The following is a 19758-nucleotide window of genomic DNA, read 5'->3' as shown; positions in this document are numbered from 1 at the left end:
GCTTAGTTTTTCGGATACGTGCTGCTTTATCGATGCAGGGACTGGAAGATGTGAAAACGTCACCAGCATTGCCAACTTGGTGGTGTTTGATTGGATCTGGTGGTTTTTGAAGGTTTTTGGTGGAAAAATTTTGACGGTTTGAACATGAATCAGTGTTTTCACTGAAAAATGTAGTGATTCGCCCATAATTCGACATTTCTAAAGGGAAAGTTCATGACTTTGACTAGATTTAGGCCGTGTTCGAAAATTGACTCACAGTACTGTTAGCAATCTTTTATCTCTTTTGTGCTGCCGAGTTCATGGATGGCTCTGTCTCTGTCCTAGGGAATTTTTAGTACTGGCAGTCAATTTACGAACACGGCCTTGGTAGGCCTCCCAGTAGTATTCCGTGTCTAGCTTACGTAATGCTTACGTAATGGCTAGCGGTATGGTATAATTACAGGTTTCTCTCTGTAATTACCACGATAAATACTGAAAACATCGATTATTAGCCATCGATTTGCAGCGTTAACTAATCGAAGTTGGCAACATTGCCCAAAAGCTAGCTTCTCGCCTGTAAATAGTTAATTGCTTACCTGTCACCCGTGTGTCACTCACTCTATGGTCACTCTCTGGGAAACAAATGTGCATGATTATTAGAAACTTAATAACAGCCGTAGCCTGGTAGAAGTGCATCAGTTGCACTACAGAGTATAAAAATGAGCGTTCCTGACGTTGAGACGATCAGTGATCTCATCCAAAAACTTGTCGTTTCTCTTTGGGGAGATCAGAAACCAGGTTAGGTTACGTTAAATTAGCTTAGGTTGGTTTAAGGCCGGGCTAACCGCTCGCCACAATCGTTTTTACGAGTTTATTACGTCTGTGTTTAAGCACAATGACATGTTATGCAAGTGTTTAATCCCGTTGAATATGTATTTCAGCTTTGTTAGAATCTCCAGATTTGGTTGTACACGTTATTCGACCTTATAAAACCTTGAAACATTGACGATTGGAATTTTTTTACTTCTCATTTCATCATTTACAGTCATTTGTGATAATTTTTGGACATTAATTGCTATATTTTAACTCTACTAAAATTATATTTACAATCAGAAACAGTCATAGATTAGGTTTCATCCCTAGAATTATTTTTAACTCTAAATGTTATTTAAATAAATGAAATAACAAACGAAGCAAAGAAGGTTTTCAATTTTTAATTCCTACAAAGTATCTACCAAAGATTTGATTTCGCATAGCTTTTACAATCTGACGAACAAGATCAGCAATAAGTTTGTTGGAATGAAAATGACTATCGATTCGAAAACCATATAAACGTTTAAAAAACCTATGCTCAATGTGCCGAAATACTCTGCTCCTATTTTCAGCATAAAATCTTTTCACTACACAATTGAAAATAAAGTTCACCTACCATTATTATCTCGATTGGATATTTAATTTGTGTAGCTTGTTATTTATTGTGTCGAGAAGTTAAAAAAACCTTAATTCCTACTTTCTTATATTATATTTATTTTTCCTTTGATGGTTTTTGTTGATACCAATATTTTAATTACCGTAATTTATTTTTCAAGGATGATAATAATCAGAAATTACTGTCAATTTACAGCCGCGTAGTTTTCAGCTATCCCAAATTTTTCGCATGCAGATGCATCTTTCTTTCCTGCTGTTGCCATGGCATCGCAGAAAACAAATGCAGAAAGCAAGCACTTCGGCGGGGACTTGAACGTTTTTTGATATAAGGAAAAATTGAGATATTATTATTCTTACCTCTATGCAGGGTCACAACATTTTCGGATCATTTACAATCCTATTGTTAAATTAAAACATGCCTGTTAAGGATCCATATATCAGAGGTGAAAGGAGGAGAGCATCATCAATCAATTTAGACTAAAAATTGCATGTTTAAATACTTGCAGAGGCTATAAGACGCTTTGTGCGTTTCGCATTGGGACTCCTCTCTTCGTCTCCAGGTGCCGAAACACTCCGAGAAGATGAAATGAATGTTGCCGTACAGATCAAGGGAAAACTTGAAGTTCGCGATGCCGTTCAGTTCGACAAACTCCACAACGACCTTAAGGACGGGGTGCGTTTGATTTGTTTGTAGTTTATTTTGCTTTCATATCAACTAAATTCTTGATATTATAACCTTATTTTTTCAGCCACTAAAGAACAGGCTCAGCATCCTGACTTTTCTGCTTTACATGGGACAAACCGCTGATCAGACTAAGGACAGGCATTTTTCGTTCCCCGATATGAGGCTTGGTCTGACATCACCTGTCGCATCTACCAGCCGTGCGTAAAGAAACTCAGAATTTGTACCAGTTTCTGAATTTTTGTTTTGTGCTATTTCATAAATGAAACTGATTAACACAGCAAATAATGCATTTGTGACAACATGCATTTGATGCCGGACGCATTAACAAGCCACTTCTAATTGATGATATTGTAAAAAAAAGAAATTCAGTTGCTTTCTAACTTCGTTACGAATTTTCAATTAAGAATAGTATGGGAAAAATGACTCTGAACTTGTCAAAAAAAAAGGAAAATTTTTTCTTAAAGATACCAAACCTAAAAGAAAAACGTCTATACAGTAAAACATCGATTATTCGAACCAATTTGGACCAGGCCTGGTTCCGATAATCAAAAATTTGGATAGTTGAACAGTAATGTTAAGTGACGCGATGATCAGCTCTAGAAAATATTCAATAAATATGTAATGCACATATATGTTACGATATATGTATATATATTCCATGCCAATTTGACTTGAGATTCGGACAATAGATGGTTTAGTTAAGGTGATCATGGTTTGGATAATAGAGTTTCTACTGTAATTAATGCTTTGTTTAGGGCTGTGCATTTCATTGATTAATTATGAAAGCAATTAATTGAAAGAGTCGAATGACTGGAAAAACGATTAAATGATAATGCCAAACAAACCATTAGCCGAAAAAATAAATATTTGTCAAGATCTAATCATTAATTACTCGCAAAAACGATTAATCAAGCGTACGAAGAATAAAGTGCCGAATAATCGATTCATTGAAAAAGTGAATAATTGAAAATGCCGGTTAATTGATTAATTAAAGAAGCAGTTAATTAAAAGGATTATTAACTCGATTAACTGACAAAATGGAGTTGGAAACACCAATTAATCGGAAATATGATTAATAAACCGGGCCGATTATTCGATTCACTGAAAAACAATGAATTGGAAAGACTAATTAATCGATTAATCAGAATAAACAAACATAATACAATCATTCAATCGCATTGTCTTTGTTTAGTCTTATACATTGTTTTTTTTACAGATTCGAGTTTCTTATTAGCTTATTTTCGTCTTCCATATCATAAAATAGTATCAATTCTTTCATTAATTGTTTCTGAGTCACGTAAAGGCTTCCTGAAAATTTATCCCTGCTTATTGCATATCATCTGTTTTGAATTAGGTCAGACCTCACAGGTCTCGTGCTCTCAGGGACAGATGCTTCCATTGAGTTACACAGAGACGATAGTTCGCGGCCCATCTCTACATCCCGCAAGAATATTCAACGAGGAGTCAGTGTCCGAAGATCTGCTGGTCCAGGATCTTATTTACTCATTCCAGGGGATAGAGGGAAAGGTTTTGAAGCTCGATTCGAGCTATGGATTCCAAATAGACCCGAAAGCAAAATTAAACAGAACGCACAGACAGGGTGTCTTGAGGCTCAGCGCGCTTGGCTATCTTCACAACATTGTCAGCCGCGGGCTGGAAAGAATGTCTGCTGCATGCTCTGGACGAGTCGCAGACAGCTTTGTTGCTGCCCTGCATCAGGAACTCTCGGAATATTATAGATTTATTGCTATCATGCAGGAGGAGGTGAACAGGTCAGAGTTTATTCTCTTTTCTCAGATTTATTTTAAAGAAAGTTTCGTACTACCTTCTTCTTCAACCGATTATTCCACGAATCTCAAGTTTTCAATGACTTATTTGACTTTTTTTCCAATACTGGTATCACTCTTTAGAGCAGAAAATCGATCAACTTCGGGAATTTATATCTCTACATCCAATTATTCAATTATAATTGGGTTTGTTTTATTCGATTCGATTTTTGTTTTATTTTTTTCATGAGAATCAATTAATAAGGGAGCATTGGTATGGATAATAAAACTTCAGCCATTTTGAGTAGTAAAATGTTTTGCAGCGCCAGTGATATTTTAAAAATGGCTTAACGGATTCACTCTAAATTCGATGACAGTATTCTGTGATAGTTGTCCGATTTTTAGTTTTTACCTTGCCTTAATAAAACGTCGACCATTTAAAGTGGGAATTCGATTTCTGTTCCAAAACTGACTACTATTCTATTTCGTTGGCAAAAAAATATGACAATAAAAAAAAAGTCTGGTTCTGGAAACGCGGATAAACTATCCAAGCATTACTGTCTTCAAAATTGATCTAGCTGTTATAAAGATATTATTGCCATTGCAAAACCTGTCACTAAACAAGACGGTTAACATTGTATGGACAGTAACGATGTTTCCTGTTTATTGGTTTTAACAGAAAAAATATGCACGTATCAAGATCACAAATCAATATAAATTCTCCAAATTCACCTCCTCAGTCTCCTCAGCCGTCCACTCCTACTTAAATTCAGCCCTAATTCCCAACCTCTCATTACAAAATTAAATTCCTTGTCTCTTCAGATCTCAAAGTCCGCTGGGAATGGACAGCGTAACACTTTCGCATCTCCATCTCTGGGCTTATCAGCCATTGGAATCGCTGAAGTGGCTCGCAAGTATCGTAAAAGCCTGTGAGGGCCAGAAAGGCGGAGCCCTGGCATCTGCGGTTTACGGATTTAGCCACCACGGCGACGCGGGCGTAAAACAGCTGGTAAAAAGAATCCTGGAGAAAGTTTGCGACCCTCTACACACGATGCTGGTGCGATGGATCGCCGAGGGAGAATTGGACGATTCTAGAAACGAGTTTTTTATCGAAGCACGGTCAGACGTCGCCGGCGACAGAATGTGGCACGAAAAGTATCAGGTCAGGGACTCCATGGTTCCGACTTTCATCAGCAAGGCTCAGGCTAGGAAGATTCTTGGTACAGGCAAGAGTATCAATTTCCTGAGAGAGATTTGCAAGGACTCCGCGCCCCTTCAGGAGAGACACAGGGAATCCTTTCAACAAAACGCGGAAGATTCAAACGGTACAAAATCTGTTCCAGCAACTCAAATTTTTCTTTCAACGAACTGGACAAAATTCTTTTAGTTGAAATTTATTTTAACTTGCAGTGTGTAATTTCTATTCATTTCTTATTTTCCGTAATTAATCGATTATTTAAGATCTGTAATGATTTTCAGACTCTAAAAATTGTTTACCTCAATTTGAGACCTGAATGATTAATTCTCGATGCTTTTTTGTACCCAAAAATTCATTGCCACATCTTACAAATCGACATTCTTTCAGTTGAAGCTCTGTTCGATATCGATCCAGACGGTCCTCTTCAAACTATGATGGAAACTGCATTCAAAGAAACTTCAACGAGGGTCGTCGAAATTTTGACCAAACAATACAACCTCATGGAACACCTCCAGGGCATAAAAGGCTACCTTTTGCTTGGACAAGGTCATTTTATTCAACACCTGATGCATCTCCTCGAGTAAGTCAATGTATTTAAGGTTTCTCGCAGTGTTTTTTACTCTGTGTTCGAATCCTTTTGTTCCTTTTATTGATTTGAACGAATCATTGGTGCGTCGAAAATTGCTAAATTTAGTTTAACCGGAATGTCCACGAAATTCCGCGATTGAAAACTTGGTAATTGCATTTCAGACCGGAATTGGCGAAGCCGGCAAATTCGTTGAACACTCACAACTTGTTTCCCATCCTTGAAACGGCGATCAGAGCTACGAGTGCGAAATTTGACGATCTCGATGTACAGAGACGTTTGTATGTCCGCTCGCTTGCTCCGTCCGAAAACGAGACTGGATGGGACGTTTTTATACTAGACTACAACGTCGACGGACCGATTGGAACGGTAAGAGAATTTTCGACTCACCACGAATGCGCAGCGTAACTTTTGATCCATAACCATTCAAAAACGAGATTCTGAAATAATTTTGCACACCGACTGCTATATCTGCCGAATCATCTCGCATGTTTATTCTATTTTTCATCAATAGAAACGATTTTGTTTCGCAAGAGTATTGAAGAAATCCGAAAATCCACCATTTCTGTACACAATATTGACGCATTATAGATTCTGGAGCCTTGTCGCCAAACTTATCAGACTGTCTTCTTCTCTCTTTGGCGAGCGAAGAGGATGGAATCGATTTTGTCTGGTATATGGAAACGGCAGACGACGTCAGCGAAGATATTTAGAAAAATGCCGGAAGTATTGCCGATACAGAATCACATTCACTTGATAACGAGCAGCATGGTTCATCTCGTCCATCAAATGCAGTATTATTTTTTATTCGAGGTGAGCAATTGTTCCTCAACCTGGATCGGAATCAGCGCTTAAATCAACAGAATCAAGTCATTTAAAGCGATTTGACCCTTCTTTCAGGTGATAGAGTGCTCCTGGGATGTTTTCGCCCGACAATTAGGCCAAGCAACTTCTCTTGATGACATTATATCTGCGCATAACAACTTCGTTGAGTCTGTCAGACGCGGCACTCTGCTCGACGAAAATTCGCAGGTGAAAGCGCACTGGATTTTTCAGAATGTAGAGAGCAGCAATTTTTTATGCGCGATTTTTCGTCGTCAATGGCTAAAATATTTCGCCTTGCAGTATCTCACGGATTAAAAATTACAGACAAAGTCCTGGAAATTATAAATTGACGCGATCAAGTGATGTGGCTGATTCTGTGAAGATTCATCTTGAATTTTATGATTTATGAATTATTTTGAAAGTTTAGGCCATCGCAGTTTCGCGATAAAATATTGGAGTGTTCCGAAAAATTTTAGGATGCATCTTGAAGCGATTTTAGTTTTTTCTGCGAAATTTGATATGAATTGATTGACTCTTATCGCCGGAATCCAAACTATAGAATTAATTCCCCACATGAACGTCTACGAAAATATCAGGAAACAAAGATTCAATCATTGAAATAGATTTGCGATGAAATATTTCGTTGTGAAATAGAGTTTCTCACTATGTAATCAATTCCAAAAGCTGATTCTCAGTGAATTTGGATCACACGAGGATGAAACATCTGTAAAATCGCAAAACAACGAGTTTCGTGTCTCCTTAAAATACTGAGAAAATTATTTGTTTCTTTCAGGAGCTCATGAATCATTTGAGATCTGTTTACGGTCCGATCCTGGAGCTCCAGGGGTTGGAGGAAACATTTCTAGAAAGAGCGATGCAGGAGTACGAGGACCGAACAAAAGCAGAAAATAAAATTGAGAACAAATGTGATTCAAGTAAAAAGTGGGGGAGGACAACAAGCGGAGACGCGAAGGACGCTAAACGTACAAATATTTTCACCAAATATCTAGCCACACTCTCTTTGCATCTGAAATTCCTCTCGAGAACTTATCAAGTATGTAATCCAATTTTAGTTAATTAATTTTGGCAGAAGTGTACGAATTGTCGTCAAATCGAATCGAATCGAATAGTGAAATTATATCGGAAAATCGATTCGCACACTTCCAATTATTGTGGTAACTGAATAGTTCGTACTAATGAAATTATTCGGATATTTTGTCACAGATGTGTGAAAAAAAAAATCGAAGATCGCCAATCCGATTGAATAATTCAAAAAATCTTGTTTACTCGAACTTGAATCGATTTAATAAAAAAATTTGAACACTCAATTGCCACTATTCGATTCGCACGCCCCTAATTTCCATCATTCTCTAATCGGAAATCGTCTGATTTCATTTTCGTTTCTCTTAGGATCGTGTGAAAAAGTTTCTCCTGATGCTCGCATCTGCTGAAGACGTTTCACTTCAGCTTCTCAGCGTTCGGCTTGATTTCAACGAATACTACAAGAGCCGAGACAGTCGATTGGTGGCGCCTTTGACGTACCAGCACCGTAGACAAAGCGAGCAGTCGTTTCCAGTCTGCAAGTGACACCGTTGTGAGAATGGAAATTCGACCGAACCAGTGTCTAAAGATTCATCGAAAAATCGCTGCGGTGAAGATGTTTCATCGGTATCGTCAATCGGCGAAAAGCCAGAAGTACACGATGATTCAAGAAGTGCAAAAATAGTAACGAATTTCGAAGACTGTTTGAAATTACGGAAAAAACTCGATAGGATAAATTTAAAAAATGTCGAAGAGAGCAAACGGAGTTTCAAACGGTTTCTTGAAGCCGAAATTATCCGACACGCCGAGACCGAGTTGGTCAGGATTATTCCCGATGAACCGGAAACCCCGGTCACACCGATATTGGCCTCTGTGCTGAACAACGATTTCCGGGAGATGAAAGACTTCTCTCTGTATCCTCCAGTCAATATCGCATTTCTGCCTTTCGAATACGCGAGAAAAACCACAGAGAATAAATCCGGAGATCCTCCGAGCGGCGAAGAGACGGAATTGCAGTTTTTTGATCACTCAAATTCCAAGAGCGAGGTCCGAGTCTATCACGATCATTTTGGGATCGATGACATTTCGAGAAATTCGTCGAAGGACTTTGACGACGAAAAATCGCGGCCGTGTTTCGAAAGCTCATTCAGCGATGAGAGCAGTTCTGATTGGTCAGAATTTTGTCCGAGGGATAAGGATGCAGATTTTGGACGACTGAATGACGCGGTTAAGCGGCGTAGAAAACGGGGAATCATTCCTTGTTGTCTCGGGTAATACATCGACGAATTTGACCAGTGTTGTGATGTACTCTGCGCGAAAGATTCACACCTTTGTATATTGCTTGCACAAAATACATTGATGCTAAATAAAAATATAATAATAGATGTATAACTAAATGGAATTGTATGATAAAGGGATTGAAATGATTAATTTCAATCTCGACAACAAATGAAGTAATAATGTTAAAAGTTTGCTAGCAGTGAAATTTGTTTCCCTTGATATAGCTAACTCTGAGGCTGGATTTTCACGGCGATCAAATTGATGCGACGGAAAATTAACGCGTTTGCGCGAGCAAAAAAATGCTCATGGAAATGGGTACCGACGCATCGGCAAAATGCCGCATGTCGAAACTCGCGTGGTTCTGTCAGTCTCGATTAAATTTTTAATCGAAGAATTTAGAAATCTAGGAATATTGATTGAAAGTGTGAAAAAATGGAGAAAATGAATTAGCGAGATGAAGCAGCTGTTCAAGATATTAATATTTATTTATTACAAAAAATTAAAATACTCTAATAGGCATTATTCTAGAACTGTAATACATTGTAACGGACAGCCGATCGCGGTCACCATCGACATCAGCAATGTCCATACGTACAAAAAATCACAACAACAATAGACGGTGACGGACACCTCGTTGACAACACTGACTTGAAGATCCTCCGCAAAGGTCATGAATAAGGAGGAGCCGATGACGACGTAGTGGGATGGGAAATCGGGATGAGTATAAATACGAGAACCGCGGAGAGCATCGTCAGCAGTTGACCGGCACAGCGCCGAACTGACTCACTGTTCAGAGGTAGATTTTGTAAAAGAGCAGTTGACCGGCATAGCGCTGAACTGACTCACCCAGGTTTGGTAGCGAAGTGTTCCTTGTATGGAGGTTATTTCATAAGAGCTTCGAATAGAAAATTTGAGCCGTGAAAGTAACCAGAAGAAAAACCTAGAAATTCTCGCAATATTATTTTATTTTATATTAATTTTCCCAGTTAGTTTGTAGAATTTAGACTGTTTGAGCGCTCAGCGCAGCCCTGTAATAGTTTTCAATTAAAACCGACTCTGTTAACTCCGAGTTCGCAGTCAGAAGGGAGCACCGGGAAACCCGTGTGTCCAAACGGGTGACATACACCTCACTCTCTTGTCTCTGATCGGTAGCAAAAGCGACACAGCTCTTGTCTTACGCGAGGGAGCATAAAAAGAAGGTGCTTGTTTATAAACCAAGGCGGCTTTGGTATCACCTAAGTCCGTACAGCTAATTGATTCAGGGTGATTTTGGGTCGGAAAGACCGACCTTTCCTTTTGCCCATCAGAGGGGGTCCTTTATATTATCCATATTTACCTTAAATTCAGGGGTTAAGGGAAAAGAACTTCACAATAACGAGGTTTTCTTATAGGTAGACTCCTCAAGAAAACCGCGCACGTTTCAATATAATGCATTGAAATCAATCAAGTACTGATATCTTTTTTGTTATTGTTTATTGTTCAGAAGCAAGGACCTTCATACGCCGCAATATTTTCAGTATGAACTATGCGGTAATAAACGTATAAGAAGATATCTTAATTATGCACGAGTGCCCAATTGTAGGGTGATAAGAATGAATCAGATTATTTTCTTATCTCGAAAAACTGCTACCGTTTCATTCAATTTCCTTCTCGATTCTTCGTTTTCTCCGTTTGTTCACACTAAATTAGCAATCCTAGAGTTGTCAATTCTTAGGACAAAAACGCAACCAAGAACCACTGGCTCAACTGCGTAACTCGCGGCATTTTGCCGTTGCGACGGTATCCATTATCATGAGCGAGGATGCAAATTCGAAAATTTTTGGTGATTTGAAAAATTAACGACGGAGGAATCGAATCTGGTGTTTAAAGATCGGTGCCGGAGCCTTACTCCACTAGACCACCTAGCCGCCCTGACTACATTGTCTTTAATTTCTCTCATCACCTGTAAGTTAGAATTTGTTTTGTTTTCGTGTGCTTGGTGTTAGTATATTATGAAATTCGTCTTATAAAGCACAATTACAAAAATTTTGTATGTATGTGACGTGCTTACAAGTGTATTAACCACTCGTTGAACGCCACGTAAAACGGACACGGTCGTCTATAAACTCATATGAAAATACGTCATATCTATTTTAGCGAGAAGAAGAATGCTAGAGGATGCATTATCATGAGCGTCTTTTTGCCGTCCACAACGTGACGCTGTACGTCAATTTAACGCCCATGTAAATCTAGCCTAACCGCATAGGCCATACCGAAAATATTGCTGTGTGTTCAGGGCCTTTCTCCTAAACAATAAACAATGATCGTGAAATTATGAATAGTTGATTCATTTCAATGCATTACATGTATTATGGTTTTGGAATAGTGGGATTTATGGATTGGATTGTTTTCATATATCTAGAACAAGTGAACATCTACTTATGAGGCTTGTAAATAAGCTCTATGGAATACTTTGCGATCAACGGTGCAAGAGTTACAGTCAAGAAACGAAAGATTTCCTTCGTAAATTTTCTGCTGTTGGTCCCACGCTCTTTTCAATGCATTTTCTAAGTTTCTGCGGGTCCGATTAGTCAGGTAAGGGTCATACAAATCGTATCTGAAACGAAAAATTTTTTGCGCAATAAAATAGTAAGGCTAACCCCTTTGTATTTTTGGCGACAATTTTGGCCATTTTGAAAAGTGCTGGAATAAATTGTTTGGTGTGCTATATCGACGTGATTTCGCAAGAGGAATCGACTGGGCGCAGTCACAATAGGCTGCGATCAACGGCTCAAAAGTTACATTCGAAATACGTCGAATCTGGGTATTGGATTTCAAATAGGTGGGGAAAAAAATTACAAATTCATAGCTACACATTTCCAGTTTATTCGATATGCCTTAATTCTAGTACAAGTGTTCGAGTGTCAGTTTATAGCAATTTGACCAGTTGTCAAATAGTATAAAAGTGAATCATAAAATGCTAAAATATGATTGAAAACTACTCAAGAAATCAGACTACTATGAGAAAAAAACGGAGCGTAATTACACTATCTTAGGCACAGTATGAAAAATATTGTATCAGATAGTAACAGTCGTAGTTTGTACCTAAGTATGGTTACAGTTGCGGTTCGCGTACAAGCCCGACGCACCTCTGCCAGATACGATTCACTGTGTACGATGTTGTATTGTTACTATTTTATACAACTTGAATTAAAATGAACAAATAATCGAATTTCTTTTCATATTTTCTTTCCTATTTTTTCAGTGCTTGGCCCTACGCTTCTCTCAGTTCTTTTTTTACTTCATTGCGGGTCTGAATAGTCTGGAAAAGAGCCATACAAATCGGTAACGGAAAAAAAAATTTGGATAAAAAAAAAGTACGTCTCACCCGTCTGGATTTTTTCTAAAAATTTTTACGATTTTGAATAATGCTGGATCGAATTCTTCGATGTACTATATCGTTTTAATTTTGCGAAAGGAATCGATTGCGCGCAGTCGGGATACTCTGCGAGGAACCGATCAAGAGTTACAGCCAAAAAACGAAAGAGGTTTCCTCTGTAATTTCTGTGCCGTTGGTTCTACGCTTGACTGAAGAATATAAAGACTGTTGCCCTAATGGGCTTTGGTGTGACAATCGAAAATCGTTGTGCGCTTGCGCCCCCTGAGATGTCCCAACGGTAGAGTTGAGAGCTTATTGCAGAACATCAGAGAGTTACGGATTTCGACACGATGCTGGCTGCATTCACCTTCCGAATAACACAGTCTTCGCAATGGTGAGCCCAAGCCAGTACTTAGCCTGTGTGTACTTACCGAATTGTCGGCGATACAAGAAATTAATAATGACAGTAAATTTCTTCCAAAATTCGCAGCAAAACAGTGATTTAATTAGAGTATAGGTTCCCGAGAGAAGAATGTGTACATAGATTAGAAATAATAATAGATCAGATGTAATAATGATGCAGAGACCAAAAAGTAAATGTGGTCCATGTACGATATTACTATACCTATATGATCCATTTACGATTAATACGTGATGCATACTATAAATTTTATAATTTTCAAGGAGAAAAACTAGATTATCTACAATAATACGGCTATAATATGAAAATAGAACAACTATTCCATTCGAAATAGGATTCTATTCGACACGCGCTCGATGTATTCCGTAACATTATTATTCATAATTATTCCGACAACTTTTCATTTGCTCTCTCGATCTTGAATTTTCGTAGGCATAGGATTGAAGCGCTGTTTCAGCTGGTCGCAAGTGAAGTATCTACGTTGGGTAGAGAAGCAGAATTGTTTTTCGATAAGTGTTCGGATGAAAACAAATTCAGAGTAACTATAATACATCACGGATGCGCTGATTTTGATCGAGAAGAAATGGATGCTCCGTATATAAGACAGTATTTAACGCAGTGTAGTGATTCCAAGCTAAATATCCGAGGAAAAATTTTTTATCATACAACTGTCGCAGAACGGCAGCGTTATCAGCTGACCCGTTAACCGAAGAATATATCTTGAGTCAACGGCTGACTATCGAAGCGCCTGGCTGCTTGAATCTGGAATCGGCTGCAAAGATAAAGTGCGTATTTCTTGTATGAAATGTGAAAACTAAAAGCATTATACCTTATATCATATCATCATACATCATACATCATACATTATCATACATCATCATACATCACATCATACGACATCATACATAGTATTGAAGTTCGAAACCAAAGTTTGGATGTTCAGATGTTCAGAAAGTGACGTCACCCAATTTTTTTTTTCTCTTGACGTCATCAATCTAAAATCGGCTAGCCGAATTCCTCAGTCTGGAAACAACCGCGCAGTTGAGAGGACGTAAGAGAATCGCGCTCCGCAGATTTCGAGCGGTACGGGTTCTCTACCTCCGTGGTTCCTGTACTCCGGGTCCGCTTTCTGGTGAAACTTGAGTTCCAGGACAAGCGCTCCGTAGTTTCTACACTCCAGGTCTGCTACCTGGTAAACTTGATTTCTAGGATAAGCACTCCGTGGTACTTGCGCTCCATATCCGCTACCTGGTGAAACTCGACTTCCAGGACAAGCGTTCCGTAGTTTCTGCGCTCAAGATCCACTACCTGGTGAAACTTGACTTCCAGGACAAGAGCTGCGTGGTTTCTGCGCTCAAGATCCACTACCTGGTGAAACGCTACTTCCAGGACAAGCGCTCCGTAGTTCTGGTTGTCCAGGTCCTTGACCTTGTGACTTTTGACCTTCAGAACTAATTTTCGGTAGTTCTGGCTATTCAAGTCCTCCACCTGAAGGATCTTGACATCCAGGACAAGCGCTCCGTGGTTCCTGCGCTCCAGGTACGTACCTGGTAAAACTCGACTTTCAGGACAAGCGCTTTGTAGTTCTGGCTGTCCACGTCGTTGACCTGGTGACTTTTGACCTTCAGAACTAATTTTCGGTAGTTCTGGCTGTTCAAGTTCGGCACCTGGTGGATCTTGACATCCAGGACAAGCGCTCCGTGGTTCCTACGCTCCAGGTAAGCTACCTGGTGAAACTCGACTTCCAGGACAAGCGCTCCGTGGTTCCTACGCTCCAGGTGAGCTACCTGGTGAAACTCGACTTCCAGGACAGGCGCTCCGTAGTTCTGGCTGTCCAGGTCCCTGACCTGGTGACTTTTGAGCTTCAGAACTAATTTTCGGTAGTTCTGACTGTTCAGTTTCTCCACCTGGTGGATCTTGACATCCAGGAAAAGCGTTCCGTAGTTCTGGCTGTCCAGGTTCTTGATATGGTGACTTTTGACCAAGCGCTGCGTGTTTTCTGCGCTTGAGGTCCGCTACCTGGTGAAACTCGACTTCCAGGACAAGCACTCTGTAGTTTTGGCTGTCCCGGTCCATGACCTATTAACTTCTAACCTTCCGGACTAATTTTCCGTAGTTCTGGCTCTCCGGGTCCTCGACCTGGTGAATCTCGACATCCAGGATAAGCGCTCTCTAGTTCTGGCTGTCCAGGTTCTTGACCTGGTGACTTTTGACCAAGCTCTGCGTAGTTTCTGCGCTCCGTGGTCCCTGCACTCCTGGTCCACTACCTGGTGAAACACGACATTCAGGACAAGCGATCCGTAGGTCTGGCTGTCCACGTCTTTGACCAGATGACTTTCGACCTTCAGGACTAATTTTCTGTAGATTTTGCTGTCGAGGTCCTCTACTTGGTGGATCTCGACCTCCAGGACAAGCGCTCCGTGGTTTTGACTGTCCAGGTCCTTGACCTGGTGACTTTTGACTTTCAGGACTAATTTTCAAGTTTACAAGTTTGATTAATGAAAACGTCATGTTTTGTACTATCAAACCAATATGCATGCTTCAGATAACATTTTGAATCGGAAAAAAAACCGAACGACCAGGATCAACAAAATGCAATTGGTGAGTGGTTGGCATAGTATAAATAAGAATACATGACAATAACCTCGTTCAGTTAGAGCTAAAATTGCTGGGCGTCGTGTTTCAAATCTGTTAGCACTTAGCTGATTGTTCTGTGGTACTTTTTGACGAAATTTATTATCATAAAATAACAATACGTGATACTTACATGCATGTGTAAACGTGATTTGTAACATTATTGTATAGGAAAAATCTTACGGGCAGATTCGGTTTGCGTCACATGCACAAAGACATTGTTCATTCTGTGTACTGTGAAGCAAATACCAGAATTTTTTGGGAAGTCCATCGTGCCCCAGTCTCCTCTACAACTATGGCATATGGTAAAACACTGTCAACTAGTGAGCGAGCGCACGAGCACAAAAACCAGTTACACTAGGCATCCGACCTCGAGCGAGCTTTAGCGAGCAAGGGTTTTAAAGCTAGTTATTTTCAATTCGTACACTATTTTATTATCGATGTACCAAAATAACTGAAAAAACCGTGATTAATCGTTGAGCTCAAACGTAGAAAGTAACAATTTTTACTAAGAAAATTCTGAACGGAAATGAATGTGACTTAACGTTTTTTTCTGAGTTTTTTCGTTCATCGATGATGAAAATATATGTCAATTCAAAGTAATTTTAGTTTTTCCATTTCAGCTAAAAATTACGCACTCCAACTTTCCTGCCAATTCGAGATTCCAGTGGCAAAGCGCTTCAATGGTCAGCTAATAAATCCGCCATTTTGCGACAATTGATGATAAGCCAATTTTTCTGGTACTGTCCAAATGTGAGTTAAAATACAGTCAAAATTTTAAAAAGCTTCGTTAGATATCTCCCATTAGAAAAAAAGTAACCGACGATCAACGTTTCGCTTAAGAATTATCGTATTTGATTGATTTAAAACAAAAATAATATGTGTACTTTTCACGGTCTTTCATATGGCAGCATTTGAAGAACCTGGTTTCCACTTTGAACCGACGTGAAAGATATTTTTTCTCCATTATCTGAGTTTATTATTGACCTTTTTTCGGTGTTACTTAAATATTTCGCTATATAATTATTGATTGCTTTCAGTTTTTAACCATTTGTATACCCTGATAGTACAAAATCGATGATTATAATCAACTATTTTCGTGTAAAACAATAACAAAAACCTATGTTACTATTTGTGCACGGTGTGTATAACATTTTAACAGTATTTAATGGCAATTGTAATTCTATTTTGTCTAAAATTGTTTAAACTTGTCTTGTTTACAATGAAGTATTTCAATTCATGTTTCGCGTAACACAAATTCGGTAGCTATCAATGCGCTAGTGAAATTTCTATAATTTTTTTTAATTTTCTCATAATCTTCATGGTAAAATGTGTCAATAAAGAAATTATATTAATCCTTACACAATAGTTTTGATGTGTTTTAATATTGAAATTATTTATTAGTATTCGAGGTATATTTATTAGTACCGAGGTGGTAATCGGTGGTCGGAGGTGGATGAGGAGGAGGAGGAGGAAGACGAGGAGAACAAGGTGGACGAGGAGGACGAGGATTTGTGCTCGGTGAGTTTAAAATTTACATAATATTTATTGGCAATTGTAATTATATTTCATCTAGAATTTTTCAAACTTGTCATGTTTACAATAAATTATTTCAATTCATTTTTCTCGTAAGCACAAATTCAGTAGCTATAAATGCACTAATAAAATTTATTATATTATTAAGTAATTGATTAATTATATTAATCCTTACACAATATTCTTAAAGTGTTCTTATATTGTAAATATTTATTACTATTCCAGGTATAATCCGAGGTGGTTATCGGTGGTCGCTGGAGGTGGTTGGCGTTGGTTGGAGGTGGTCGGAGGTGATCAGGGGTGGTTGCGGGTGATCGAGGTGGACGACGAGGAAGACGAGGAGAACAAGATGGACAAGGAGGACGAGTATTTGTTCCCAGTGAGTATAATATTTTTATGATGTATAATAGCAATTGTAATTATATTTTATTCAGAACTTTCAAACTTGTCATGTTTACAATGAATTATTTCAATTCATTTTTCGCGCAAGCCCTAATTCAGTACCGATCAATGCGCTAATGAAAATTCTGTAATTTTTCATAATTTTCTTCGATTCTTCTGGGTAAAATGTGTCGATGTAAAAATTACGAGTATATTAATTCTTACACAATATTTTGGATATCCTACTTCCGTTACCTGATCAAACTCGAATACAAGGAGTGAACGAGGCGGACGAGAAGGTGGAGGAGGACGAGAAAAACGAGAAGGACGAGGTGGACATGGAGGATAGAGATGGTTGACAGTAGTAGGAGATAGCAGAAGGTGATTTGAGCTGGTTGAAGGTCGTTGGAGGTAGTTGGCGGTGATAGGAGGTAGTTGGCGGTGACAGGAGGTAAACGAAGGTGGTCGAGAATGAGACGGAGGATAGAGAGGAGGAGGGAAAGGAGGAGGAGGACGAAGAGGACAAGAAGGACGAAGGTCGTCTCAGGTGATTGAAGGTGGTGAGGTAGTCTGGAGTGATGGGGCAGTGGGGTGTTAGGGTAGTGGGGTGTTGAGGTGTTTGGATGTTGGGATGATGGGGTGTTAAGGTGGTGGGGTGTTGGGGTAGTATGCAAGTGGGGTGATGGGGCCCTTCCCTACCCTCCCCTGCCCTACCCTAATCTACCGCAACCTACCCTACCATACTCTACCCTACCATTGTCTCTATTCTATTTGAATAAATTATTTTATGCACTATTGCGACGTAATTTTGCGAGAGAAATCGATTAGGCGCAGTCCCAATACGCTGCGATCGACGCATCAAGAGTTACAGCCAAAAAACGAAAACTCGTGTTTTCGACATTTTTCAGCAGTTGCTTTTTCCTTCGCCATTTCTCTCCTGTTGGTCCCACCCTCTTTTCGCTGCATTTTCTGAGTTCCTGAGGGTCCATTCGGTCAGGTAAGGGTCATACAAATCGAATCTAAGACCAAAAATTTTCGGCTCTGAAAATGAAGAAAAAGTAAGGCTAACCCCTTAGCATTTTTGGCGAAAATTTTTGCGATTTTGAAAAGTGCTGGAATAAATTCGTGGTGGCACTATTTCGACGTAATTTTGCGAGAGAAATCGATTAGGCGCAGTCTCAATACGCTGCGATCTTTGTATGAAAAGTTACAGCCCAAAAACGAAAACTCGTGTTTTCGACATTTTTCAGCAGTTGCTTTTTCCTTCGCCATTTCTCTCCTGTTGGTCCCACCCTCTTCTCGCTGCATTTTCTGAGTTCCTGAGGGTCCAATTGGTCAGGTAAGGGTCATACAAATCGAATCTGAGACCAAAAATTTTCGGCTCCGAAAATGAAATAAAAGTAAGGCTAACCCTTTTGCATTTTTGGCGTAAATTTTTGCGATTTGAAAAGTGCTGGAATAAATTCGTTGTGGCGCTATTTTGACGTAATTTTGCGAGAGAAATCGATTAAGCGCAGTCCCAATACGCTGCGATCGACGCATCAAGAGTTACAGCCAAAAAACGAAAACTCGTGTTTTCGACATTTTTCAGCAGTTGCTTTTTCCTTCGCCATTTCTCTCCTGTTGGTCCCACCCTCTTCTTGCTGCATTTTCTGAGTTCCTGAGGGTCCAATTGGTCAGGTGAGGGTCATACAAATCGAATCTGTGACCAAAAATTTTCGGCTCCGAAAATGAAGAAAAAGTAAGGCTAACCCCTTTGCATTTTTGGCGAAAATTTTTGCGATTTTGAAAAGTGCTGGAATAAATTGGTTGTGGCACTATTTCGACGTAATTTTGCAAGAGAAATCGATTAGGCGCAGTGCCAATACGCTGCGATCTTTGTATAAAAAGTTACAGCCCAAAAACAAAAACTCGTGTTTTCGACATTTTTCAGCAGTTGCTTTTTCCTTCGCCATTTCTCTCCTGTTGGTCCGACCCTCTTTTCGCTGCATTTTCTGAGTTCCTGAGGGTCCAATTGGTCAGGTAAGGGTCATACAAATCGAATCTGAGACCAAAAATTTTTTGCTCCGAAAATGAAGAAAAAGTACCCCTTTGCATTTTTGGCGAAAATTTTTGCGATTCTGAAAAGTGCTGGAATAAATTGGTTGTGGCACTATTTCGACGTAATTTTGCGAGAGAAATCGATTAGGCGCAGTGCCAATACGCTGCGATCTTTGTATGAAAAGTTACAGCCCAAAAACAAAAACTGTGTTGTCGACATTTTTCAGCAGTTGCTTTTTCCTTCGCCATTTCTCTCCTGTTGGTCCCACCCTCTTTTCGCTGCATTTTCTGAGTTCCTGAGGGTCCAATTGGTCAGGTAAGGGTCATACAAATCGAATCTGAGACCAAAAATTTTCGGCTCCGAAAATGAAGAAAAAGTAAGGCTAACCCCTTAGCATTTTTGGCGAAAATTTTTGCGATTTTGAAAAGTGCTGGAATAAATTCGTTGTGGCACTATTTCGACGTAATTTTGCGAGAGAAATCGATTAGGCGCAGTCTCAATACGCTGCGATCTTTGTATGAAAAGTTACAGCCCAAAAACAAAAACTGTGTTTTCGACATTTTTCAGCAGTTGCTTTGTCCTTCGCCATTTCTCTCCT

At 39.3% G+C, this 19758-nt stretch overlaps 1 protein-coding gene and 1 long non-coding RNA gene across 5 annotated transcripts; both read left to right on the top strand.

Moving 5' to 3' along the window:
* The first annotated feature begins 400 nt into the window (after positions 1-400).
* On the top strand, positions 401-8980 carry LOC107222362 (gamma-tubulin complex component 3). Of its 4 annotated transcripts, none has more exons than XM_046740701.1 (11): positions 401-425; positions 1914-2080; positions 2157-2289; positions 3447-3864; positions 4681-5183; positions 5444-5636; positions 5807-6011; positions 6234-6455; positions 6543-6674; positions 7261-7521; positions 7878-8980. In XM_046740701.1, exons 1-11 carry the CDS (start codon positions 416-418, stop codon positions 8052-8054), a joined length of 2421 nt encoding a protein of 806 aa, XP_046596657.1. In that variant the 5' UTR covers positions 401-415; the 3' UTR covers positions 8055-8980. The 4 variants fall into 4 exon arrangements, with proteins under 4 accessions (XP_046596657.1, XP_046596658.1, XP_015517183.1 ...); XM_046740702.1 differs by lacking the exon at positions 401-425 and adding an exon at positions 436-555; XM_015661697.2 differs by lacking the exon at positions 401-425 and adding an exon at positions 571-777.
* Positions 8981-15726: 6746 nt separating this feature from the next.
* On the top strand, positions 15727-17840 carry LOC124294631. Its single transcript, XR_006904555.1, has 4 exons — positions 15727-15955; positions 16607-16723; positions 16964-17117; positions 17396-17840. It is a non-coding gene; the product is annotated as an uncharacterized LOC124294631 (long non-coding RNA).
* The last annotated feature ends 1918 nt before the right edge of the window (positions 17841-19758 follow it).

The sequence above is a fragment of the Neodiprion lecontei genome, chromosome 5, assembly GCF_021901455.1.
Source record: "Neodiprion lecontei isolate iyNeoLeco1 chromosome 5, iyNeoLeco1.1, whole genome shotgun sequence".
Lineage (NCBI taxonomy): Eukaryota > Metazoa > Arthropoda > Insecta > Hymenoptera > Diprionidae > Neodiprion > Neodiprion lecontei.
This window is presented reverse-complemented; position numbering and strand designations above follow the sequence as displayed.